The following is a 27,154-nucleotide window of genomic DNA, read 5'->3' as shown; positions in this document are numbered from 1 at the left end:
CTTATTCTTTCATAACTACTAAGATAACTGATATGCATGTATTGTATTAAATGAGACAATTTGGAGTTAGGTGAGAAAATATCACTGTCACTAGAATCCTAAAAAACAAGGAAACAGATAAAAAAGTTCAGCAAAATTTGAGGAAAACTAACAGAAAGGATGTGAGGCAATGAAAATAATTTAAACGCAGAAGAATCAATTTCTGAGAACAGAGTTATTAAACTAAAAAATGTAAACAAAAAAAATTAGGAAAAAAATGTTCAAACAGAAATAAACTCACTAAAAATAAAATATAAGTGCTCACATAGAAAAAAAATGACAAACAAAAATCAAAATGGGATGGCTTAACAGCTGAATTCCTAAAAAAAAACTTCTAAATTAGGTATTTTCCCAAAACAACATATAAAGTAACAACATGAAATATATGACAGAGATGTTTAGGTATAAAGAGGATCAACACAGAAACTCATATAACAGTAGAAATTCCAGAATAAAGAACTGAGAAAAATTGAAGTAAACAGAAGAATGTTTTCTAAACCAAGAAAAGTACATAACATAAATAACTGAGGTAACACTCATAACACTCACACACTCACACACGCACACTCTTTGTATAAATAGTAATAGTAGTTCAGAACCCTAAGAAATGTAAGGTCTCTGGAAGCACAGGTTATTTTCTATTTGATACACTGCTGTATCTTGAGCACTTAGAGAAATGCCTGAAAGACAATAGAAAACCAGTAAATATATGTGGATGAATGTAAAAAGTAAAATAATCCTAATAGGCAAAATTAAATAAATATGCAATGGAATTATATCTTTTTTAAATTATTTATTTGTAGAGAGAAGGGAAAGGAGAAAGAGAGGGAGAGAAACATCACTGTGTAGTTGCCTCTCACTTGTGCCCCCAACTGGGGACTTGACGTGCAACATAGTCATGTGCCCTGACTGGGAATCGAACCAGTGACACTTGGCTCGCAGGCCGATGCTTAATCCCCTGAGCCACAGCAGCCAGGGCTATATCTTTAAATTGTTAAAACTAAATGGTAATAAATCTGTATTGTAAATCCAAGAAAACAAATCATCCAGTTTTAAAAGCAAAATAAAAACATATTCAAAGGTGCAAAGATTGAGAAAACTTGCCATCCAAAAAACTTTCTTGACAAGTGTTTTGGTATATACTATTGGAAATGAAAACTGATCCAGAGAGTAGGAGAAGACTTAGGATTCAAAGAACACTAATAAACAAAAACCATTAATTAGCACTTAGCACTTAATTTTTTTTATTCTACTGTCTTCTTCCTTCTGTCATTCCACTTAAGAAGTCAGCTGCTGTTTACTCTTACTCTTTTTATGTAATGTGCCTTTTTTCCTCTGGCTGTTTTTAAGACTATTATCCCCTTTGTCTTTAATTTCAATAGTTGCCAAGTGTGATTTTCTTTATATTGGTTCTCCTTGGGAATCATTAACCATCTTTGAATATTCAGATTGATTTTTAAAAAATAATTTAAAACCATTTCAACTATTATCTCTTCAAACCCCTTGCTTCTGCTCCTTTCTCTTTCTCCTTTCCTTCCAAGATTATGATTATATACATTTTTTTATCTTTACACTATATATCACATATTTCTTATGTTCTTTTCTGCTGTTCCAATTTTTGTCTTCAATGTGCTTTAATATGGGTATTTTCTATTAACCTACTTCAGATTCACCAATTACCTCTTTTTATCTTTAAATATTTTATTTATTGATTATTAGAGAGAGGGGAAGAGAGGGAGAAAGAGGAGAGAAACATCAATGTGTGGTTGCCTCTTCCACATCCCCAGCTAGGGACCTGGCCTGCAACCTAGGCTTGTATCCTGACTGGGAATCAAACCAGCAACCCTTTGTTTTGCAGGCTGGCACTCAATCCACTGAACCACACCAGTCAGGGCTCACCAATTTCTCTTATTGTGTCAAATCTACCATCAAATATCCACTAAAACTTAATTTTATATACTGAATTTTTCAACTCTAAAATGTACACTTGATACTTCTTTATAGATTCTAATTCTCGTTCTTATCTATGTAACTATTCTGCTATCGCATGACAGTTTTAGCTATTTTAATGTCTCTTCTAATTCTGACACTTGAGTTACCTGCAAGATACTATGTTCTTTTTGTTGTTGTTGTCATTCATATGAATCTGTCTCCTCATATGCCTAACCAATGTTTTTTTTATTTTAAGATGAACAGTAGACAATTATATTACAATATATAACTATATCAATCAACATGTTTTACACCTTAAATTTATACAATGTTATATGTCAAATATATTTTAATTAAAAAAATAAGGCCAGTAGAAACCTACCTTTTCTGGAATGTGTTCATATAAATAAAGAAAAGACTTGAAGGAAATACAAATAAAGGTATTATAGAAATTATAGAAATTTTTATCTACTTTATACTTATAATTAAATAATTTTATATAAAAACTGTGAGATAGTTCAATTCCCAGTCAGAGCACATTAATAAGTTGTGCGTCAGGTCCCCAGTTGGGGGCACATGAGAGGCAACCACACAGTGATGTTTTTCTCCCTCTTTCTCCTTTCCCCCCTCTCTAAAAATAAATAAATAAATAAATAAATAAACAAACAAACAAACAAACAAAATTGTTAAAAACAAAAACAAGAAAACTGTGAGATAAATAAAGTTAAAATTAATAATTATGTCAAGAGAATCATTTTAAATTCAAAGGGGTTATTCGGTACATTCAATTAATTGTGTTTAAGAAATGCACCAGTTTTCTCCCTGGCTGGTATGGCTCAGTGGATTGACTGCCAGCCTGTGAACCAAAAGGTTATAGGTTTGATTCCCAGTCAGGGCACATGCCTGGGTTGCGGGGCCAGATACTCAGTTGGGAGTGTGCGAGAGGCAACCAATCACTGTTTTTCTCCCTCTCTCTCTCCCCATCCTTTCCCTCTCTCTAAAAATGAATAAATAAAATCTTTTAAAAATGTTTAAAAAGAAATTCAGTAACTTTTCATACCATTTTTCAATCACAATGAAATGCTCATAATAGTATATTTTCTAAAGCTTTAAAAGAAATTTTAGATTATAGTTTTACATAGACATACTCACTAACCTGTTAATTTTCATTACCACAACATTCTATTTCAAGAAAAGTTTCTAATGATTCATGAATATTTAAAGTTTTAGTAAATTAAATCCTACACCATTGAGACAATATTATTTTAAAATGTCTGCTACAGGCATAGTAATTTATTTCAAATGAAGAATAATTATTGAACTGATTAAAAAACAACAAATAGATACCTCATGTTGTTTAAATTTCTCTTTCCACATTTTCTCTTCTTTATGGAGTTCATCATTCATCTTGGCCTGCTCTTGCTGAACAAACAGTAATATTAAATTATTATAAGCGAATGTCAAAAATATTATGTTCATTATACATGATTCTAACAACATTTATTTTTAAATAATGGTTAAAATAACTCACCCAATGATAATCAGTTATTAGTACTGAGATAACAACTTTAACCTCAACCTAAAGTGTAATATAAATAACATCTAGGGTTTCCATTTTGAATACATAAAGATGTTTTTAAACTGGGAAAGTTGTTTTATTTTATTTGAAAATGTTTATTCACATAATAAAGAACAATAACTAGAAACAGTGTTAGGCAAAGCAAAAATTACGAATAATAATCTTTGTAAGATGGGCTATGCATTACAATATTTTTTTTCTCCACACCATCCCATTTAATTCACATAATAAATTGGTTCAGTGGGCAATGGGTTTCTTTTAATAACATTTAATTAGCACATATTTTGTTAAGGATCTGAATTTAAAAAATTAGGTAAAACATAATCCCTTTACTCTTAAACTTTACCTTTAATATGGGAACATTCTCAAAAGTTCACGTATTACTCCAAATTTAAGAGTAAGTTTATAGTAACAGAATACTATAAAGAATCACAGTAGGAATAAGTGTTATAACTGGAGGATCATGAATGGTATCATGCAGAAGAGTGTATTTGAAATGACTAGGCTTTCAAGAGGTTAAACAGACATTTTAGGTATTTATTAAATGTTTTTGAACTGCAAAAATGACTACAGCTCTGTTTTTAGGAAAATAATAATGTCACATGAGATAGAATTAGAGACAGAAAGTCAAGGAGACACCAGTAAGATCAGTAACGTGGGTATTAGTGAAGTCCATGTGAGAATCAATGAAGACCTCTGTGGACAGTGTGGCAGGAGCAATAACAGATACAAAGACAATGAAAATATGAGCTATGGGAACTTTTGATGGGGTTTAAGAAGGTAAGTAACTTTAAAAAATAAATATCCTTCTGATAGCATTATAGCGGATGGGTCTGTAAATGACAAAAAGTAGATCAATTGGAGAATATAATAAATATCCAAAGCTAGCCATTAGCACGCTCTGAACTATGGAGTAGCAGTAAATATATGGATGAAAAGCTGTATAATACAGCTATTTTTTTTTAAGAAGAGGATAATAAAAGAGAGGGGAGACTAAAAAATGGTCCTCATTTTTCTAGCTTGGATGATGATAGTAGCATGGTTCATCAAAATACAGAATACCAGAGGAGAAGCACTATTCAGAAAGAAAGACAGTGCACTCTGTTTTAGATACATCAAGTTCTGAGTATGAATTAATGTAGGAGAGTTACATAGTTCACTTTTTTGTTATAAATATAGATTTGGCTCTGAGCAGCCAAGGCTATTGGTGAAAATATTGAATGAAAAACTATATGGAATAAGAAAAGTAAGGACAAAGAATAAAAGCCTTAGTAGTATCATATTCAAGGAGAAAGAATAAAGAAGCTTAAAATGGATATCAAGGAGGAACTTCCAAACATGTAAGAAAGAGAATCAAGGCAGTGTGGTCCCACAGAAGTCTTGGGAAAGAGAAATGGTCAACAACCAAATTTTTATTGGCATAAAATGCAACAGAGGCCAAAATAAGAACTAAAAAAGAGACTGTGAGTATGGTAGCTCTAAGAAGTCATTGGTCACAAAGAACAAAGGGACTTCTGGCCAATATGGAGGTTTAGACAGACATGTTACATCCCCCTCCACAACTAAGAAAGACTATAACTACCTCAAAACTAGAGACAACCAGAAGTTACAGAAAATCGAGCTGCATGGAAGTCCAACAAACAAAGATATAAAGAAGAAATACTCATCCAGACAGGTAGGAGGGGCGCAGCCGGGGCAGAGGACACAATGCAGTGGCGGCAGCAGCAGCAGCAGTGGCAGGCCGGCAGAAAGCACCATTACATGTTTTAAAAAGTAGGGAGGGACACCTGGGGAGCACTCACAGCACCAGACCAAACCACACAGCTCACAGTCCCAGCACCAGGTAAAATAAAGCCTCACTGCTTCTGACTGTGCAACCCAGTGGGGGTTGGGGTGGAGAAAAAAACTGCCAGTCTCTCAGCAGAGTCCATGTGTTTAAAGGGCCTCCACAGTTCTATAACATCCGCAGACCCACCCACTCTGGGAACCATGGCCAGGGCAACAGCTAGTGGGGTACCAGTCCCATACCGAAGAGGGAGAAGTGCCTGGAAAAGGGGCGAGTGCTGAGCAAGTGGCATTGTTCCCTCTTTGACCCCTCCCCCACATATAGCGCCACAACATGGTGAAATGGGTCGCCCTGTACTGACGAATACCTAAGGCTCCACCCCTTAAAACGTAACAGGAGCGACAGCTCTACCAAAGACACAGAGACAAATATAGGAGCCTGTCAAGTTGAGAAGACAGAGAAGTTTGGCCCAAAAGAGGGAACAAATCAAGGTTCCAGTGGGAGAACTTAGTGACAAGGAGATAGCCAACCAAACAGACACAGAGTTCAAGACACTGGTGATAAAGATGCTCACAGGCTTGACAGATATGCTAGAGTACAGCAAACGCATATGGGAAGAAGTGAAGACTATGCTAAATGAAAAGATGGAAAATCCACACAAAGCCAATGGTGAAGGGAAGGAAACTGGGGTTCAAATCAATGATTTGGAACATTAAAAAGAAAAAAAAAAGAACAATCAACCACTACGGAATGAGGAAACAAAAATTGAAAAAAATAAGGAGAGGCTTAGGAACCTCTGGGACAACTTTAAACATACCAACATCCAAGTCATAGGAATACCAGAAGGAGAAGAGGAAGAACAAGAAATTGAACGCTTAAGTGAAAAAATAATGAAGGAAAACTTCCCAAATTTGGTGAAGGACATAGACATACAAGTCCAGGAAGCTCAGAGAGTCCCAAACAAGTTGGACCTTAAGAGGATCACACCAAGACACATCATAAAAGCAGCAAGAGAAAAGAAGAGTTACCTACAAAGGGGTGCCTATTAGGCTATCAGCTGATTTCTCAAAAAAAAAAAAAAAAAACCTTACAGGCAAGAAGAGACTGGCAAGAAGTATTCCAAGTGATGAAAAGCAAGGACCTACAACCAAGATTACTCTATCCAGAAAAGCTATCATTTAGAATGGAAGGGCAGATGAAGTGCTTCCCAGACAAGGTAAAGCTAAAGGAGTTCATCACCACCTAGCCATTATTATGTGAAATGTCAAAGGGAGTTACTTAAGAAAAAGTAGATCACAATTATGAGCATCAAAATGACAACAAACTCACAACTATCAACAACTGAATCTAACAAATAAAAACAAACTCCAATGAAGCAAACCAGAATAGGAACAGAATCATAGGCATAGGGATCATTTGGAGGGTTATCAACTGGAAGGGGGAAAGGGGAGAAATGAGGAAATGGTGCAGGGATTAAGAAGCATAATTGGTTGATACAAAATAGACAGGGGGAAGTTAAGAATAATTTAGGAAAGGGTGAAGCCAAAGAACTTATATGCACGACCCATGGACATGAACTAAGAGGGATGGGGTTGCTGGTGGGAAGAGGTTACTGGGCAAAGGGGAGCAATGGGAAAAAAATTGGGAGTACTGTAAAAACATAATCAATAAAATATACTTAAAAAAAAAAAAAAGAAGTCATTGGTCACTTTGGTGAAGAGCAGTTTCACTCACTGGGGTGGTGGTAAACACCTAGCAGTGTTACCTTCAATGAGGGACAAAGAAATTGATGTAGCAAAAATAACACTCTTAAGAAGCCTGACTATGATAAGTAGAGCTGAAGAGCTTGATAAAGTGAGACAAATGAACAAAGGTGATCTCAGTTTTTCCTTTGTTTTGTTTCTAGGATGGAAGAAAATTGAACGTGCTTACAAACAATAAGAAAGGAGGAAGCTGATAGGGGTATTTTGCATATAAGAAAAACCTGGGCTAAACTGGAGAATAATGGAGCAGAGGAGGAAAAGCCAGCCTGGGCATAGGAAGAAACCTTTCTTAATGAGTTACTGAGATAGAAGCACAGGCAAAAAAAAAAAAAGTGATTATAGAGGTTGATACTAACTAGATATGGAATTAGAAAGAAGAGGAAGCTCATAATTGATGCACCCACCCCCAAAAAAAGAAACCCATTATGTGATTACATGCTGATAGTGAGGAAAGAGCAGTTGGGTGGAACTCATGGAAAGAGATTTATATTAGCACTTTTGAGGAACAGAAAAGGATGCTGAGGGCCACAGAAAAGAACTCCTGGAAGGGAGTAATTACATATTTAAAACCCATCATTAAAAATTAGGTGATTGAGATCTCTGGCTAAATTTTTGTGGGTTTTTTTTTTTTGAGATTTTTACAGTAATTTATAAAGGGGGGTATTTGCTATAATCTCTACAAAGTTTTTGCTCTGAAGATCCTAAAAAGCATCCCCTTTGCTATGAAAGTTCAACTTCGGTGCTTTTGCAGATATAAAAGGGTAACACCAGCAAATGAGCTATCTAATCTTAATAACAGTTTCAGAAAGGATTAGTCTTCATCTTAATAGCAACAGGGGAAAGAAGGGAAAGGGTCTAGTCAAGGAACAAGTATAAATGACCCATGGACGTGAACAACAGGGAGGGGACTGACTGTGGGAGCGAGAGATGAGGGGAGGTGGCAAGGGAGAGCCACAGGGGAAAAATTGGGTCAGCTGTAACTGAACAATAAAAGAAAGAAAAAAAATATGTAATGGCCTGCCAAAGTTTTAAGCCCCAAGGCATAAAAAGCACATATTTAGGAACTCACTAAACCTACCAATGTCAATTTTTGAATAATTTTATGATGGAAAAATCATATTAATCTGATTTGTGAAAAGGACAGATAACTATAGGAAAGCTAAAGATTTAGAGTTTGTTAGAAAAAAACTGTAGCCAAACTGCTTTTTCAATATTATAATTATTTTTAGTTTATTTTTCATATAATCGGAGAATGCAATCTACTCAACATGGAGGGCTAGAATATCCTGAACTGCAAAGATGACCACATACTAATTTCTCTATATGAAACATTCAAATCTAGCAAGTGATAGAAGACAGAGAAGTCAGTCCAGCCTTCTATCTCGGCATTCTAAGGATCATGACAGCCCACAAGTAGGGTCCTCAATATCCACTTATTTCTCAACATGCCACTACCATGACCTGAGGGTACAGACCTCCTTAGATGAGGTTAGGAGAAAAACTGAAATACAAATATAATAACAACACAAAAGTCTTCCATGCCAAAATTTTCTAGTCCAAGGAATTAGCTCAATTATGGAGATAATGGACAAACCATCATCTACATGGTTGAACCTCTTCAACTGAATGGGTTTTACTTAATTGCAAAATACCAGACCACATAGCAAGGGCATTGCATGATCAAGAAAATGGTTGCCTTTTCCTATGAGTAGACGGGTATAAAACAGCAAGAGTTTATGCTAAAAATGCCAGCCTTTTAAAAACTATCTTTGAAACTTCAAAGACTCTAGGGGCTCCAATGATCCAAAGTAGTACCTGAAATTCCAGTAAATTTCAATAAAAACTAATCAAGGAAATCATATTAAATATTGTTAATCTGCAGTCAATTGCTTCTATTATTGGGAGTAATTAAAAGCTATAAAACAAGAACTCAATCCACACATCAATACTCTTCAGAAGTAGCTACTGATTTAGGAAAAATGTATGAAAAACAAAAACAAAAACAAAAAAACCTTTTGAATATTCTCTAGTTTCTTCTTTTCAACTTCAAATTGTTCCATCCAGCAATGTCTCTTTTCTTCTTCTTCTTGAAATTGCTTTTCTTCTCTATCTCTCTGTGCTTTGAGAATTTCTTTCTCTTGGTCTTCTTGCTCTTTCTGTTTATCTTGCCAAGCTGCAAAAGATTGCCTACATCTTTCTTCCACTTCACAGTATCCAAATTTTATTTCACCATCATCTGCATTCATAAAGAGAAGTAATATATTTGAGATCAACCTGTCAAAAGTGATCCAATGTAAAGTATAAAAGTAACTTTGAAAGGAAGAAATAATTTGAACATATTACCAAAGAAAAGGTCATAAAATACAAAAAAAAAAAAATTCTTAAATATACATGAAAATTCTACTGCAGTCAATAAAGAAAAGTTGCTTTCAACTACTCCACAAAACTTAATTTAAAAAATATGTGTTATAAGGGATACTTAATAAATTCAAAGGTGCATATGTCTACTGCTGTCAGCTATATATGTAGAAAAATTATAAATATATTTAAATCAAGTTCATTTAGAAGGTATAAAGAAAACTATGAGAGTATACAGTTGAATAAGTATAATGGTATAGGCTTTCTGGTGACAACCAGAGCCCATGCATGCCTCCTTCAGGCATGTCACTCCCTGAGAAACTGGACTTGACTTTTGAAGCTAAGGAAAGCCCAGAAGAAAAAAGGCCTGACACCTTGGTTGGTTGTGCGGTTCATGGCAGTCTTTCCAGGGAAGGAACGAAGGTTGCTTTCCTGAAGGATGGCTAGAAAAAACCTAAGGCACAATGGAAAACCCAAAGGACTTGGGAAAGCAGGTGTTTGCAGGCAAGGCTGAATGGCAGGTGTGTGGCTCAGCTTCTGTGCCCTAATGGGCAGACAAAAGTCAACATGAAAGTTCCTTGCGTAAGTTCCAGCATAGTAGACTTAAAAATCATATGTAATCAATCACTGCTCTTGTTGTGTTTATGCAAATGAACAGGCTAAATTAAAAACTGGACTTAATGCAGTCCCTTTACTGACAAGGAGGGTGATCTTAAGAAGAAAAATCGTGACTCAAGGAAAATCGCAATGCTCAGTGCAGCTGTCTATAAAGTTTGTTTTTCATTTGAAAGTTAAACCAAGTCTGTGACATTATCAAGGATGTTTAATTTACAGGCAAGAAGAATGTCAAGTGCCTTGCAACTGAATGTCTTAACAATAAGACAGTCTCAGGTTTGAAGACTGGTTTGTCAATTGTGTTGTGTAATTTAACATGCATGTTCTTTCTGTTTTCATAAAGCATAAGCCTATGATCTCTACCTAAGTGATTATCTGTACATATAGGCCTCACTTAAGAAGCCCATCTGCATTGCCACCTCCTGAGACTCAACGGTTTGGCTGAACTAAGTGGTTAAGTTGGTGAAGTATAGGGTGGTCTGTGGGCTTCACTTTAAAACTGGTTTCTTTTCTGTCCTAATGGCTTGGACAAAAAGGGCCCAGAGGTCTGAGAGGGGGGAAATCCAAAATTTATACCCCTCAGCCCAAGCTAAGTATAGTGGGCAAAAGGGCTTTGGACAGGTGTGACATGCCCTGCACACCTTCCTCCAAAGAAGCCATTCTTTTTTTCTAATGTGGGACATTGAAAAATTAACTTCTGCCTTTTGTATATAGTGGTTGTAGGTTAAATTGTGTTTTTTTTTAACCCTGTTGCCAAATCTGTTGCCCTCAGAATACGACAAGAATGCCAACTTGTCCAGCAGTGCCAGCCCTTGGAAACTAAGCATGCTGCTACCCAGAAACAGCCAACTGACCTGGACTCTGCAAAATCCTTCCCCATGTGGGGAAGGAAAACTCCAAAAAAAAAAAACCTCCGCTGCCTTGCGGCATACCTCTTCAGGGGAAAGGCTAAGGGAGTAAACCCCGACAGAAAATCCGGAGCCGGAGTCCCTAAGGCGGTTTGACGTTGTAGTCAACACCGGCAACTCCTGCGGCGCACCTGAAGCCAAGCTGTATTGACTCCGTCTTTCCCTTGGACCCTTCAGCTGCGAAGAGAGGGGGGGTCTGCTGCATGGGCAACAGCAGACCCTCCATATCACCCTGCCCAGGCTCTGTAGCTTCAGCTTCACTGGAGAGGACACTCCAGCGTCATCGCAAGATGTCAATTCAACATGGGAGGAGACAGATACCGTGTCACTCCCGAGTCGGACTGCACAGCCATTCTCGGCGGTGCAGATAGACTCTTAAGAAGCTACACCATCGTCTCTCGAGACGGACGGCTGCCGACAAGTATAATGAAAGCACAATTTTAAATATTGCTTGTATTTTTCTAATTGTCAAAGAAAAAGTTCTAGACTTCCGGCCAAGATGGAGGCTTAGACGGACACGCTAGGTCTCCCTCTACAACTAGAGAGGAATACAACTACTTCAAAACAAAGGATAACTAGAAATTCCAGAAAATAAAACTACACGGAAGCCCAACATATTAAGTTATAAACCAGCGGTGCCATTTGGGCAGGTAAGAGTTAAAGAGGGCAGCGCTGTTTGTGGTCGCACCAGGGACAGCGGCGGGACGGCGAAAAATCCCAGCAGCAGACAAGCCCCTGGCAGTGCGTGACCCCAGCGCTGGGGAAAGCAGCCACCGCATCGCCTTGAACAGTGAGGCCCAGGGGGGCGGGAGGACGGATCCCGGTCTCCTAGCTGAATAACTGTGTGAATCCATCTTGGACCCCCGCCCCCAAAGAAAGCACCACAGGGCTGCGAAATAGGTCGCGGACAGGCGCCGGTCGCTGAATTGTGACGCGTACACAGGCACTGCCCCGGACAGCCGGCCCAAGAAAACAAAACGCATCTGTCAAAATGAGGCAGGCAACTATAGAAATCCCGGTGGCACAGTTCACCAGGCAACAGATAGAGAACCTGACAGATGAGCAGATAAGAAACCTGTCAGAGGCTCAGTTCTGGGCCATTGTTATCAGATGGCTTACAGAATTCACAAAAGAGCAGGAAAAAGATAAGAAAGAAGCGAAAAACATTCATAACAAAAGGAACAAAACCACATACGAGACAGATGGTGAGGAAAAAAAATCCAGAGTTCATTTCAACAAACTGGAATATGGAGAAGGAACAAGCAGTCAACCAATGCAGAGAGAGGAAATGGGAAGCAACAATGAGAGGATCAGAAACCTCTGGGACAGCTATAAAAGGCCCAACATAAGAATCATTGGTTTGCCAGAGGGTGAGGAAGATGAACTAGAACTTGAAAAATTGAGTGAAAATATAATAAAGGAGAACTTCCCAGACTTGGGGAAGGGAATAGACTTGCAGGTCCAGGAAGCAAGGAGAGTTCCCAAGAGACTGGACCCAGGGAGAACCACTCCAAGACACATTATAATCAAAATGTCAAAAATTAAAGATAAAGAGAGAGTCTTAAAAGCAGCAAGAGAGAAGAAAAGAATTATGTACAAAGGGGTCCCAATTAGACTATCAGCTGACTTCTCAAGGGAGACCCTACAGGCAAGAAGGGACTGGCAAGAAATATTCAAAGTAATGAAAATCCAAAACCTACAACCACGAATACTCTATCCAGCGAAATTGTCATTCAGAATAGAAGGACAGAGAAAGTGTTTCCAGGACAAAATAAAACTGAAAGAGTTCATTAGATCCAAACCACTGTTATATGAGATGTTAAAGGGACTGGTTTAAAAAACAGAAGCTAGGGAGATGAAACAAAGGCAAACTAAACAGGCAACGAGAGTGGAAAAGGAACTGTGGGTACGGGAAGCATATTGGGGGGAGGTCAACAGGGAGGGGGAGTGGGGAGAGGGAGGGAGATGATATAGGAATTGGGGATCATGGTAGGAGGGAATGGAATAGATGGAGAGAGGTTGGGAGGAATTGTATGCACAACTAATGGACATAATCTAAAAGGGGGGGACAACTGGAGGGAGGGGGGCCACCGGGTGGAGGGGAGCAGAGGGAAGGGAAATTGGCACAAATGTAATATTTTAATCAATAAAACACATTAAATCTGAAAAAAAAAAAGTTCTAAATTTTCTCAGATAACTATGATAAGATAAAAATTATCAAAATTGTCAGTGAGCAGTTTAGTCCACCTGGCAAAACATATTCATCCACATGTTCATGAGGACCAGGCTCTGGAACAGAATCAGGACTGCCACAGTGGATTTTACTTCTCAGAAATTCTTCTTTTTCTATTTCAGATAATATCTAAGAGGTTAAAAGAGTACCAATGATTAAAGAAAACCAAAACAGAGTGTAAAGCTACCATTTTAATAATGTAGAGAATATTTGTATACATATATCCACAACTTTACTTCAAACTCCACTTAAATACTATTCTATAGCATATTAATAATTTTGTCTTTATAATAAATAATAATGTTTTTCCCATGTAAGACAACTTTACTTTAACCTTATGTTTTTCAGGACTTTAATCACTCTATAATATTAATCCACAATAATCAATTAACTTGCTTGATAATTATTTAAAACATTTCTACTAATATTTGTTTTCCTCCTAATATGTTTCTATCTTTCTTATCTGTAGTGATTGCTCACATATACACACTGCTAATGTTTTAAAAACAGAATTGCCCTGCCTGGTGTGGCTTAGTGGATTGAGCACAGGCGTGTGAACCAAAAAGTCGCTGGTTCGATTCCCAGTTAGGTCACATGCCTGGTTGCGGGCCACGTCCCCAGGTAGGGAAGTGCAAGAGGCAACCAATCTCTTGCATGTTAATGTTTCTCTCCCTCTCTTTCTCCCTCCCTTTCCCTCTCTCTAAAAGTAGATAAATTTTTTAAATAAGTAAATAAAATAAAAACAGATTATCTACTTCAGCCTGAATTATACATTAAGACCTAATTTTGATTAATATTTTTCCATAATTAGATTTTTACTGGATTCTAGATTAAAAGAAATAGGTTATCTATTCCAATGAAATAGCAGTATAATATAACTCAAAATTAATATTTCAAGTTTTAATGTTACCAAAACAGGAAGTAAGAGACACACATATTATTTCACATTATTTTAGACATCTTAGAGAGCAACAATAGAGTTAAGTAAAATGAGAGTTAAAAATGAATCCAAGATGTTGAACCTGTATAAGGGATGTGTGGGAATTTTAACCAAAAATGCTAACTTCTCTTTACTCTTATTTTTTAGAGATATTTAATTTTATCTTTAAATAAAAACTGAAATAAGGTGTTCTGAGTTTAAAGTTTCTGTACAGTATTTAAAGTCTCCACTGGACTATATTACATTCCTAAGCAAGGTAATACATACTAGAGTATATTCAATTTTTTTAGTAAGAATTTTAGGGGGAAAACATCATGCAATGTAGTTCTAGTATTCTATCTACATGCTCATTAAATCCTAAGTATTGATGTTTCAAATCACTATTTCTAATATTTTTAAAGATTGAATTTTGAGAGGTTTTATTTTATATGCCAATAGAAGCATAAAACCAAAAATTATTTCCTTAAAAATAATTTAAGTTTTTATTTTTTAAATCAGTGAACTTTAAATCAGTGAACTATCACCCAAAGTAAGAGGGACAGGTAAATTTCTAACAGTAATATTGAGTACTTTTAGTCGTGTTGAACATATACCTTTATTAATTGGTCTGATTTTTCTTTATATTCAGTTGATGATTCTATCCTGAAATGCATATGATTATTAGAAACTGCTCCATAAATACAGCCTAGAGAAAGAAAAATATTATAACTTTAAATATTATAGTAAGGAACAACATATTAAAATTCCAAACCCCTTCATCATCCTTTAATTTCAAATTCTGTCATACCATATTCTTGATCAGTAACTCAAAACAATACAAAAACAACAAAGAATAAAGAACAGAGGAAATTTGTATTTTTTTCTAAAAAGGTAACAAATTGTTATATCACTAATTTTTTTATCACCTTTTATATTCTAAAGTTTATTCTCCACATACACAAAATAATGTTTTGTTTGATATATGACATCTTTATTAGAAACCAACAAAGATTTAATTCTACCTGCTACAAACCAGCAATATAATCTTACACAAGATATGGAAACCACTTTAATAAAAGTATCAGCTTAAAAGATTATAATTACTAACATGTGAATGAAGTGAACTTTTTTCCTTGATTTTATAAGTTTTTATTTAATTTTATCAAGTCTTTTTATCATCTGTGCAGATGTAGTTATGCTTCTTTTCCTTATTCATTTAATGTGTTATGTCATGGGGATGTTTACTTACAGTAAACTATTTTTAAAGAGAACCGTTGTGCTGGTTAGCTAGCCATTTACACCTATTTTGTCAGATACAGATTTCTGACTTCAACAACTATTCACAACCTTTCTGGCATGCTTTCTGTGTGAAAGGCTATAAAGCAAAAAACAACATTCTCTAGATTCCTGTCAAGCTAGGTTTCTAAGGGTGATTTAGGTTCTACCAACTGATATATTTGTGTAAGTCTTTATTTTTATAAAAATATTATGTGTGAAGAGAGACAGAGAGCTATATTTTAATTTTAATTTGGCTGGGGTCAGGGGGTGACCATGATGGATAAAGGAAGGTTTGATCTGGAGATGGGAGAGTTTAGTGGAGGATAAATGTCTCTGAATTTCTTAGACAGTAGCTCCACTAGCAGACAGATTCTACAATGTATGTGTGTGTATATCTTGTACAGGTTCAGCATGCAGCCTACAGTCTGTTTCTTCTGTTCTATTAACAATTGGTTATTTATTGTAGTAGCTAATCTCCAAAGATTTCTTTCCTACACTTCCTAGTTACACCCTGCATATTTCCCTCTTGCACAGAACCTACACTAATCCTGTGTGGCCATCAGGATATGGCAGAAATGACGTTGCATGACTTCTAAGAATGGGTTATAAGAAGCCTTACAAGGTTCCACCTTAGAATTTTGTGAGATGCTTCTTCTCACTATACAGATGACATGCAAGCCAAGGGAGAAACCACATGTAGGTGCCTCTAGATGACAGCACCAACTGAACACCCAGCCAACAATTAGCATTAACTGCCAGACGTTTGAGTGAGCCATCCTGGAATCACAATCCAGTCAAGACTCCAGATGACTGCAGCCTTAATCAACATCTGACTCCAAATTCATGATATCCAAGCAAGAACTGCTCAGCTAAGCCCAGTCAACACACAGAAAAGATAATAACAACTTGTTATTTTAAACCACCAAGGGTTTTTGCAGCAGTAAGTAACCAGAACATCTACTGTACCCATAAAACAAACACACAAATACCCCCTCAACAAACCTTACTACTTAAAGTAGCCAAATGGCTTCTGATGTCTACAACTTAGAGCCCTAATCAATACATCTATAGTCACAAATGAAATTAGCCTCTGGCTTCTATAGTGTGTGTTCTCCCTATGTAGTTTTATTTTTGAAATATGTAGCTTATACAGTCTGTAGATTTTTTTGCTCCTTGACAGATTATAAAAACGCAATTGCAAAATTATTCCTAGTTTCTCAAAACATTTGAAAAGAAATTCCTTTCCACCATTTTGCCAGATTACAGATTTAACGTTTTCCATTTTTTTCAATCAATTTTGATAATTTGAATTTTCTTGGAAAATTATGTCACTCATAGAGGTTATTAAACTCATTTGTCTAGAGCTATACAAGGGACCTCATACTTTTCTAAATCACTGCCATTATTGTAGTTATATAACTTTTCATGTACTAATTTTCTATAATTGTTACCTTTGACCTTTCTCATAATTAAGCTATATAATTACCAATATATTTATATTTTCATTGTGTAAACCTTAGTAAAAATAAATGAATATACCATTAAAATCCCCCATAACTCAACTACAAATAATCACTGGCAAAATTTGAAGCATATACATATGGCAAGTCTCTATACATCCATTCATACAGATACTCAAAACAAAAATCTTGGTGCCACCTCCTCTTTCTTTCATACCAGTCCATCAATAGACTTTTTTGGTTCTTTTACTTTATAAGTTGTCCTAGAATATGACTATTTTCATCATTTATACTCAAATTAGTCTCATCAATACCAAACTATTATAATAGTCCACCATGGTTTATAAAAGTCTTAGGTGATCTGACCTGTTGTATTCTTAGATATTTGTGACCACCAAGGTTGACTGTCCTTCAAACACATTAAGCCACTCAGTGCACCTTGACCTTTACAATGTCTTCTTTCTGGAACATCAACTCTCTAGATATCCTCATGGCTCATCTTCTAATTTATCAAGATATCCATGTGGCACACCTTCCCAACCATTGCTCAAATATCACCTCCCCAGAGAGGCTTTCCCTGACTACCCTATCTAAAAAAGCAACCTTCAAACTCTACCTTCTTATTTAGTTTTAGTTTTAGTTTTCTTTTCTTTTATGTAAAGTAATAGAATGCCTGGCTTTAATTAGGAATGGTTAAACAAATGTTGGTAGTTAGTATTTATGAGGGACATAAGGAAGGTTAGTAAGAAAAATAAATGAACTAAATGAATAGTCCAAATATTATAATGTTATATTAGTGATAACATATATGCATAAAATAAGAGATAAGCACTTCAAGAAGTTTAATTTTCTACATTATAAGTTAATTATACTTAACAAAAAGAAAAACCTTATCTGCCAAGCAGATAAGAGCTGTACTCACCTAAAAAATCAGTATCTTCTAAGTCCTGAAGAATGAGCTCTTCAGCAGTTTTACTCTTATTCTTTATGACGTTAATACAGTGAAGAACTGACTCGGGTAATTCATCTAAGTCCTAAAAATTCCAATAATAAAAGAAAGTATAAAATTGCTTATCAAAACTGTATTAAGTATTCCCTATTTCATTCCACACCAAAAATTTGAGAAAAATCTGTAAATGAGGTAAAGGGCTATAAAAAGCATAGTTCAAACAAATATATTTTGTGAAAATATGCTTTTCATTTTCAGGTGTTAGGAATTACTATGATTCTATTGAATTTTATAATCAAAAAAAGAATCTCAGGATTTTTTGTTTCACTTAAATTAACTGTGGATAAAAAGATATAATAATGTAAAAATACCAATTTTTCCAAAAGTAAGTACAGGTTATAGAAATCTTCATTAAAACTTAAAGTATAACTATTTTTGAAACTTAACAAATTAGTTTCTTTTGTAAAAAAGTTAAAATTCTGAAACAATAAAATAACTGGAAGAACTGGACTCATTTGAAATTTAAAAATATAAAACCACAATAGGGAAAAAATTAACAGAATAATAAAAATAATAGACAGCCTTGGATAGAGCATATACAAAACAAATGTATACAAAAGATATGATAAATTGATTGAAAAGAATTGGATTATCCAACAAGTGACACAGGGAACATTAGCTAAATATATTTAAGAAAATTTCAAATTAGATCTTCATTTTATAACATAAATTCCCATTGGATTAAAAATTTTGATGTAAAATAATGAATCATGAACAGATTTTCTAAGCATATAAACATTGGAGAAAATACACAAAGGAAAAAATAACATGTTTGATTCAAAAAGTAAATATTTCTATAGATCTAAAGTTTTGACATAAATTTTGCTTTCATCCATACATAATCAAATGAGAATGTTTGGTTAAGTTAAAAAGTAGGATACAAATATATAAAATAATATGGTATAATTCCAAGTTTACAAAAAAAAACCCAACCCAACCATAAAGACATGTGGAATTATAGGTGATTTCTATCTTCAACATGCTTTTTATATTTAAATATCTATCAAAAACATTGTTTAAAGCAGGAGTCCCCAACCTCCTGGCAGTGGACTGGTACTGGCCCAGGCCTATGAGGAACAAGGCCACACAGCAGGAAGTGAGCTTGAATGTAATGTGCTTGAATCCTCCTGAAACCATCAACCCCAACCCGGTCCATGGAAAAATTGTCTTCCACAAAACTGGTCCCTGGTGCCAAAAAGGTTGAGAACCAGTGTTTTAAAGGTAATCCTACAGTTAAACATGAGATTAGTACACAAAATACCATGAGAAAGTAATGTATCTCCTGAAGAGGTTACTTCAGTTAAAAGGATCAAAAGTCCAACACTTAACACTTACTGTATCACTATCATCACCCTGGGTTTCTGATTTTGAATCACTATCAACATCATCTTTTTCTAAGGAAGAAATGCTGATTTTATCCAATTCAGCTTCTATTTCTTCTTTGAGCTTTGCATCATCATCATCATCATCTTCCATTACCCTTCAAAATGAAACACAGAACCATTTAAAGAAAACTAAAGGGGTTAATATGCCAATAAAAACTGGGTCCTTTAATGTGTCATAATAATAAAAATTGTTCTATATAAAGATGTCTTAATTTAACAAACATTTATCACACCATATTCTAGTTGTACCATATATTGAAGAAAATTGATTTCTCTTTCTAATCATTAATTGTTTTGTTATTGTTTCATTACAAAGTGGTCAATTCTAATAATAGACTATTAATTCTCTAAGGGATAAGTTACATGGAATGAGCTAGCTTATCTTCCTGAACCAAGAAACCTCACAGTAAAATCCATCTTCATGGAAATGACTAATGGAAAAATACCTATGAACAGCTTAAATATTCAGAGATTAAAAGACTCAGAAGAGAACAACCTAAGTCTATGCATGGGGAAACACATGGCTAGTTTCTACTCATTAACTCAAGAGTTATTAAATTTACCAGAGATAGCCACATTTTCCAAAAATAACATATAATAATGGATAATATATGGCATATAAAATCATATTTATGTCACTTAAATCTTTAATGTTTATAATGGGTACAGGTTAACTAGTATATTACAATAAACAAAGCCTATCCACAAAAAGTGCAGCCATTGTTAGTATAATGAGAACAGTTTGCTCAACATCGATGTAACCTGGCAGCCAAGGAGAGTTGACTGGAATGCCCATGCATAACAATGATGACTTAATTGTACCAATCAGTGGGGGCGGTGGACACCGTTGAGTGAGCATGTGTAATATATGGCTGCCATATTAAAAATGACTGAGTAAGTAGAGCAACAAATCTGCATAAAATTTTGTGTTAAGCTTGAACATTCCTCCGCAGAAACTATTCATATGATTCAGAAGGCTTTGGGGGATGATACAATGAGAGCAGCACAAATAAAAGTATGACTCAAACCCTTCAAACATGATCTAGAATCTGTTGAAAGTGATCCACATTCTGGAAGGCCTGCAACAAGAAGAACAGTTGAGAATGTTGAAACTGTACAGGCTGCAATCAACAAAGATCAGAGATCTGTGTGAGGTGCCAAGGTGCCTACTTTGAAGGGGACTGAGGCATCATTGTCCTGTGTACAATAATATTTCTTGTGTTTTGTTATCTTCTTCAATAAATGCCTCTATTTTTCATAGTACATGGCTAGGTAGTTTCTGGACAGACCGTATATCTTCACACCATCATAATCATCATTATAACCACCATTATTAGCTTCCATGTATTGAGTAGCTGTGACAAGGCAGGCACTAGAAGACAATTGTATGACAGATAATCTTCATAGTAACTGAACAGATTAAAGGTCATTATAGTCATTGTATGGATGAGAAAACCCAGGTTTGAAGAGGTTACTTAACTGTCCATGGTCACTACACTTATAAATAATGGGGGCAGGATCCTAATTCAGACATCCTGAATTTAAAACCTATATTCTTCATTACCAAATAGTCTCCAAGCTCAATCAAGCTATTCATCTGCCCAGCAACCTTTCTGAACATCTCCATGTCCAATAATCTTCAAATTGCAGATCATAGCCCATTTGTGGATCAAATAAATTAATTTAGTGGCACAATTATTAAGTTGTAATGATAGGAGAGGATATAAAAACTTAGAATAGGCCAGAAAATAAACTATAAATGCACTAGGTAAAGATAAGGGTTGTTTTTAGACACTTCCAACCAAGATGGAGGCCTAGACAGACATGCTGTGTCTCCCTCCACAACTAAGGAGGAATACAACTACCTCAAAACTAGAGACAACCAGAAGTTCCAGAAAATCAAGCTGCATGGAAGTCCAACAAAGGTATAAAAAAAGAAATACTCATCCAGACAGGTAGGAGGGGTGGAGCAGAGCAGAGAGGACCCAGTGTGGTGGTGGTAGCAGCAGCGGCAGCAGCAGGCCGGTGGAAAAAGCAGTCACACATTTTAAAAAGTAGGAAGGCACACGTGGGGAGCTCTCCCAGCACCAGGCCAGACCGCACAGCTCACGGTCCCAGTGGCGGGGAAAATAAAGCCTCATTGCTTCACTGTACAAACCAGTGGGGGTTGGGGCAGAGGAAGAAACTACCAGTCTTTGAGCAGAGTCTGCTTGTTTAAAGGGCCCCCACAGTCCTGGAACATCCACAGACCCACCTACTCTGGAAACGACGACCAGGGCATCAGCTAGAGAGGTACCAGTGCCATACGGAAATGGAAAAAGTGCCTGGAAAGGGGGCAGGTGCTAAGCAAGTGGCTTTCTTTCCTCTCAGACCCCTCCCCCCCACAAAGCACCATAACAGGGTGAAACAGGTCGCCCGTACTGATATGTACCTAAGGCTCTGCCCCTTACAACATAACAGGAGTGACAGCTCTATCTAAGACAAAGAGGCAAACAAACACAGAAGCCTGTCAAGATGAGGAGACAGAGAAGTATGGCCCAAAAGAGGGAATGAATCAAGGTTCCAGTGGGAGAACCAAGCGACAAGGAGATAGCCAACCTAACAGACATAAAGTTCCAAACATTGGTGATAAAGATGCTCACAGGCTTGACTGATGTGCTTGAGTATGGCAAACGCATCAGGGAAGAAGTGAAGGCTATGCTAATTGAAATGAAGGAAAACCCACACAAAACCAATGGTGAAAGGAAGGAAACCGAGGTTCAAATCAAGGATTTGGAAGATAAGGAAGAAAAAACAGTCAACCACCACGGAATGAGGAAACAAGAATTGAAAAAAATGAGGAGAGGTTTAGGAACCTCTGGGACAACTTTACACATACCAACATCCGAATCATAGGGGTGCCAGAAGGAGAAGAGGAAAAGCAAGAAATCAAAAGCTTATGTGAAAAAATAATGAAGATAAACTTCCCAAATTTGTCAAAGAAAATAGACATACAAGTCCAGGAAGCACAGAGAGTCCCAAACAAGCTAGACCCAAAGAGAACCACACCAAGACACATCATAATTAAAATGCCAAAGGTTGAAAATAGAGTATCTTAAAAGCTGCAAGAGAAAAGCAGAGAGTTACCTACAAAGGTTTGCCTATAAGACTATAAGCTGATTTCTCAAAAGAAATTTTGCAGGCAAGACGGGACTGGCAAGAAGTATTCAAAGTGATGAAAAGCAAGGACCTACAATTAAGATTACTCTGTCCAGAAAAGCTACCATTTAGAATAGAAGGGCAGAGAAAGTGCTTTGCAGACAAGGAAAAGCTAAAGGAGTTCATCACCACCAAGTTATTATTATATGAAATTTCAAAGGGACTTACTTAATAAAAAAAGGATCAAAATTATGAACATCAAAATGACAACAAACTCACAACTATCAACAACTGAGTCTAAAAAATAAAAACAAAATCCAACTAAGCAAACCAGAATAGGAACAGAATCATAGGTATGGGGATCATTTTGAGGATTATCAGCTGGGAGAGGGAAGAGGGAGAAATGGGGAAAAGGTGCAGGGTTTAAGAAGCATAATTTGTTGGTTCAAAATAGACAGGGGGATGTTAAGAATAATTTAGGAAAGGATGAAGCCAAAGAACTATATGCATGACCCATGGCCATGAACTAAGGGGGGTGGGATTGCTGGAGGGAAGGTGGATACTGGTTGGAAGGGAGCAAAGGGAAAATAAATTGGAACTACTGTAACAACACGATCAATAAAATATACTTATTTAAAAAAGAATTGTTTTAAAAAAACATGTTTCTAAGGAATGTATGTGTGCTGGAGTTACAATGTAATCTATTTATATTTGTTTGTTTTATTTGTCTGTATTACTGTGGGTCTTGGTAAAAATAATTTTGAAAACAACTGTACTAGTCAGCCATTATTTTATTTTCCAGACTATTCCAATGTTTCAGTCTTTCCTCAAGGCTTTCGAACTTTATCACCTTGGCTTTTCCTTCTTTCATTCCTCCCTCCCTTCCTTCTTTTCTGCCTTCCTTCCCTCCTTCCTTCCTTCTTTCCTCTTTCCTTTCTTCTTTCCTTCTCTCTTCCTTCTTTCCCCTCCTCTCCTCTTTCTTTTCCTTATTTTGCTTATTCATCTCAAAATAAACTTTTTGTAAGTCTATCAAAGGTATTCACAGCAGTGCTAGGTGCTACAAATACACTGATTAAATGAGACAAGTAACCTGTTTTCATAATTTATAGTTTTTTAACAAATAAAATGAAACACCCTCATTTTTTAATTTATTTTCCTGAAATCACTTCTTACCCATATTACTAGGAGAGGAGCTCCTAAGAAAGGGGAATTCTCTACTTTTACTTTGAATCTGACAACTGCTCACCTATTGAATGGTGCTCCATCCACTATTCCTAATGTTTACTGCCTCGTCATACAGTTTTATTCCACTGACCCCCCCCACATGAACACAAGGAGTTTACGCCCATCAATAAATGAATAAATAAATAAATAAATAAATAAATAAATAAATAAACTCCTGTGCCTGCCATTCCTCTTGCTATTGAAATCAAATTTCTTTATTTCACCAAATGATTTAATTGGACTGATATACACATATTGTCTACACTCTTGGGCATTTACCTCAGAAAAATTAAAACTATATGTACACAAAAGGATATATACAAATGTTCACAAGAGCTGTATTCCTAATAGTCCCAAACTGGAAACAACCAAAATGCCCCTCAAAAGTGAATAGTTAAACCAACTGTAGTGCATGCACACTATGCAATAAAAAGAATGAACTATTGATACAATACAGATGACTCTATGAATCTACATGGAACTGGGCTGAGAAACCAAAACATGACATACTTTATGATTCCAGTCCTACGGCATTTTTAAATGCCACAATTCTATAAATGGCAAACATATTAGTGATTGGAAGGAGTTGGGGGTGGACCGGGTTGGAGCTAGGTGGTTATGGTGATAAAAGGGCAACAGGAGAGATCCTTAAAGTGTTGGAACTGTTCAGTATCTTAATTGTAGGAGTATATAAGTGAGTATACATTATTCAGATAATAAAAGTTGTATAGAACATATACACACAAATAAGTACAAGTAAAATTGAGGAAATATAAATAAGTAATTGTATCAATATCATGATACTGGTCATGATTTATACTCGTCGTCGTCGTCGTCGTCGTCGTCGTGGTCGGCAGCCGTCCGTCTCGAGAGACGATGGTGTAGCTTCTTAAGAGTCTATCTGCACCGCCGAGAATGGCTGTGCAGTCCAACTCGGGAGTGACACGGTATCTGTCTCCTCCCATGTTGAATCGACATCTTGCGATGACGCTGGAGTGTCCTCTCCAGTGAAGCTGAAGCTACAGAACCTGGGCAGGGTGATATGGAGGGTCTGCTGTTGCCCATGCAGCAGACACCCCCCTCTCTTCGCAGCTGAAGGGTCCAAGGGAAAGACGGAGTCAATACAGCTTGGCTTCAGGTGCGCCGCAGGAGTTGCCGGTGTTGACTACAACGTCAAACCGCCTTAGGGACTCCGGCTCCGGATTTTCTGTCGGGGTTTACTCCCTTAGCCTTTCCCCTGAAGAGGTATGCCGCAAGGCAGCGGAGGTTTTTTGGAGTCAGAGTTTTCCTTCTCTGATGTGCCCTGACTGGAAGATCGAACCAGCGACACTTAGCTTGCAGGCCGACGCTCAATCCACTGAGCCAAACCAGCCAGGGTCCTGATTTATACTATAGTTTACAAAATATTAGCTTTGGGAGACAGTGGACAGAGTGTATGAGAAATATTTATGTGTCATTTTTTAAAACTGCATGTGAGCCTACAATTGCCCAAATAAAAGTTAATTAATGGTATCCTAAATACTAAGGAAATAATTTAATAAATTATAATGGGTCCATAAAATATAATAGTATACAAGTTATTAAAAAATAAATATATTTATTGTACTCCTCTGGAAATGTAGCCAAGAAGGAATAGTTGAAAATAGCCAAGTGGCAGAAGATACGCAGAATAACATCACTTTTACATAACCACACACATTTTTTTATACAGAAAATTTTAATTTTCATTTCATACCTTTATGTTGAATGATAGTTTAATAATAAATATGCACTATTTTCATAATTTTTAAAGCTAGTTAAAAAATAGTCAATTTTATCCACAACCTCTCTTGTGTAAAGGAAAATGAAACCAAACAACATACCAGTGCAAAATGTGATCCTGTAGTCAAACTACCTTAGAGTGGAATCCAAAGGTTAGTAGAAATTAGTTTTTTTTAAGTGGCTATAAAGCAGAATATACAGGTAGACAAAACTTTATGTAGAAAGGAAGACAGGAAAATAAGAATAGAGTAAAAGTAAGAGTCATTTCCATTATATGTTCCTCTCTGCTCATCTTCTGGCTCTTTAGACCAGCCCGGTCCAATTACACATTTGAGCATATAGGTAATCTTAAATCTTCTAGCAGCAACTTTTTTAAAGTAAAGAGAAACAACTGAAATTAAATTTAATAAAATATTTTATTTAACGTCTTCTATCTGAAATATTATTTCAACATGTAATCAATAAAAATTATTTTTAAGATCAATGTAAAAATTTTATATTCCATTTTGCACACTAATTATTCAAAATCTGATGTATATTTTTATACCGACAGCACATTTCCATTCAGACTGGATGCATTTCCAGCCCTCAATAGCTTCCTTTAGCAAGTGGTTACCGGATAGGTCAGAAGAGCCCTAGACTGATTCCACGATAAATGGGCTACAGTAAACATTCCAAGTTGATAATATTATAAATCACTTAGAATTGACTAAAGCTGCCAAGAAGTGGGAAATCTTAAGCGACTCCACCCTTCAACCATAATAAAAGGAGAGTAAAATCTACTTTTAAAAGTAACCAGAATTATGTATGGGGAGAAGGAAGGAAGAAGGAAGGAAGGAAGGAAGGAAGGAAGGAAATAGAAAAGAAAAGAATAGGGAAGGAGGGAGTGAGAGAGGAAGGAGGGATGTCACTAACGCACGGTTGGTCAGAGTTGATCTTTAAGTTTTGAGTGAGCTACCAAAATCTACAAAATTTAAGGGAACCTCGAGCTTAGGAGGCTTGAGCTTCACTGCCAGCCCTTCAGCCCGCAGCCTGTCTTTCCTCCTTTTGCTCTACGGCTTGGTCTTGCCGGAGAGGGGCCCGGTTCCGTCTGGGCTCCCACAGCGCTGCCTCTCTTCCCACACCGTGAATCCCGGTCTTAAGGGGCCCCAGCTTACCCACCAGCAGCTAAATTCCTGGGCTTGGTCGGAAGACAGCACTCTGAGGCTCCAAACAAAGTGTAACCAAGGCAACAGCCAATCCCGAAGCAGATGGACCGGCTTTTCTTACTGGTGCCCGAGTAGGACAAATTATCTCCTTTAGAAATTGGAACGAACGCTGCATCTCAGGAGCTAGGTAAGGAACCTAGGTACCTGGTTTTAATCTTTGAAAATAATTTTGGAAAGTAGTTAATAAAGAAATGACATTTTGTTACAATTACCCAAATAGAAGTAGTCCAACCTTTAAGCTGTTTCTGATCTATCTGTATTTATTACTTGCATCTAGTGAATGTTAAATTGCCTTTCATAAATTGTTAATTCCAAAGAAACGTAATCCTAAATAGTGATTTGTGGGGTCTGGAAATATGCATTAGAAGCAAGTAAATTGTTTGTTTTCTATGACGACAGTTTCTTTTATACAAAGAAAAATCAATTATTGCTCAATGCCTATCAAAAACCTCTAAACGAATGGGAGAATGGGATGAGAAACTAGAAAAATTATTTTCTGGAATATGTTTTATTGCAAAATATTGACGATGACGCCCACTATTTTAATATGAAATTTGAA

The 27,154-nt window shown here is 36.3% G+C and overlaps 1 protein-coding gene across 1 annotated transcript in view; it reads right to left on the bottom strand.

The window, feature by feature from the left end:
• LRRIQ1 (leucine rich repeats and IQ motif containing 1) overlaps window positions 1-26,581 on the bottom strand; it is a 264,993-nt gene extending 238,412 nt beyond the window's left edge. The window contains exons 1-7 of the mRNA XM_090275671.1: window positions 26,545-26,581; window positions 19,215-19,359; window positions 17,793-17,904; window positions 14,747-14,838; window positions 13,228-13,342; window positions 9,112-9,335; window positions 3,319-3,393 (exon numbers count right to left, since the gene is read on the bottom strand). Coding sequence (XP_090131797.1) covers window positions 3,319-3,393; window positions 9,112-9,335; window positions 13,228-13,342; window positions 14,747-14,838; window positions 17,793-17,904; window positions 19,215-19,355 — 759 coding nt within the window. The 5' untranslated portion in view covers window positions 19,356-19,359; window positions 26,545-26,581. The remainder of the gene's footprint in view (window positions 1-3,318; window positions 3,394-9,111; window positions 9,336-13,227; window positions 13,343-14,746; window positions 14,839-17,792; window positions 17,905-19,214; window positions 19,360-26,544) is intronic.
• Window positions 26,582-27,154: the final 573 nt, after the last annotated feature.

This window comes from Furipterus horrens, unplaced genomic scaffold, assembly GCF_987537825.1.
Source record: "Furipterus horrens unplaced genomic scaffold, mFurHor1.1.pri manual_scaffold_4, whole genome shotgun sequence".
Taxonomy (NCBI): Eukaryota; Metazoa; Chordata; class Mammalia; order Chiroptera; family Furipteridae; genus Furipterus; species Furipterus horrens.
Note: the sequence above shows the minus strand (reverse complement) of the source record. Positions and strands in the feature narration are given on the sequence as shown.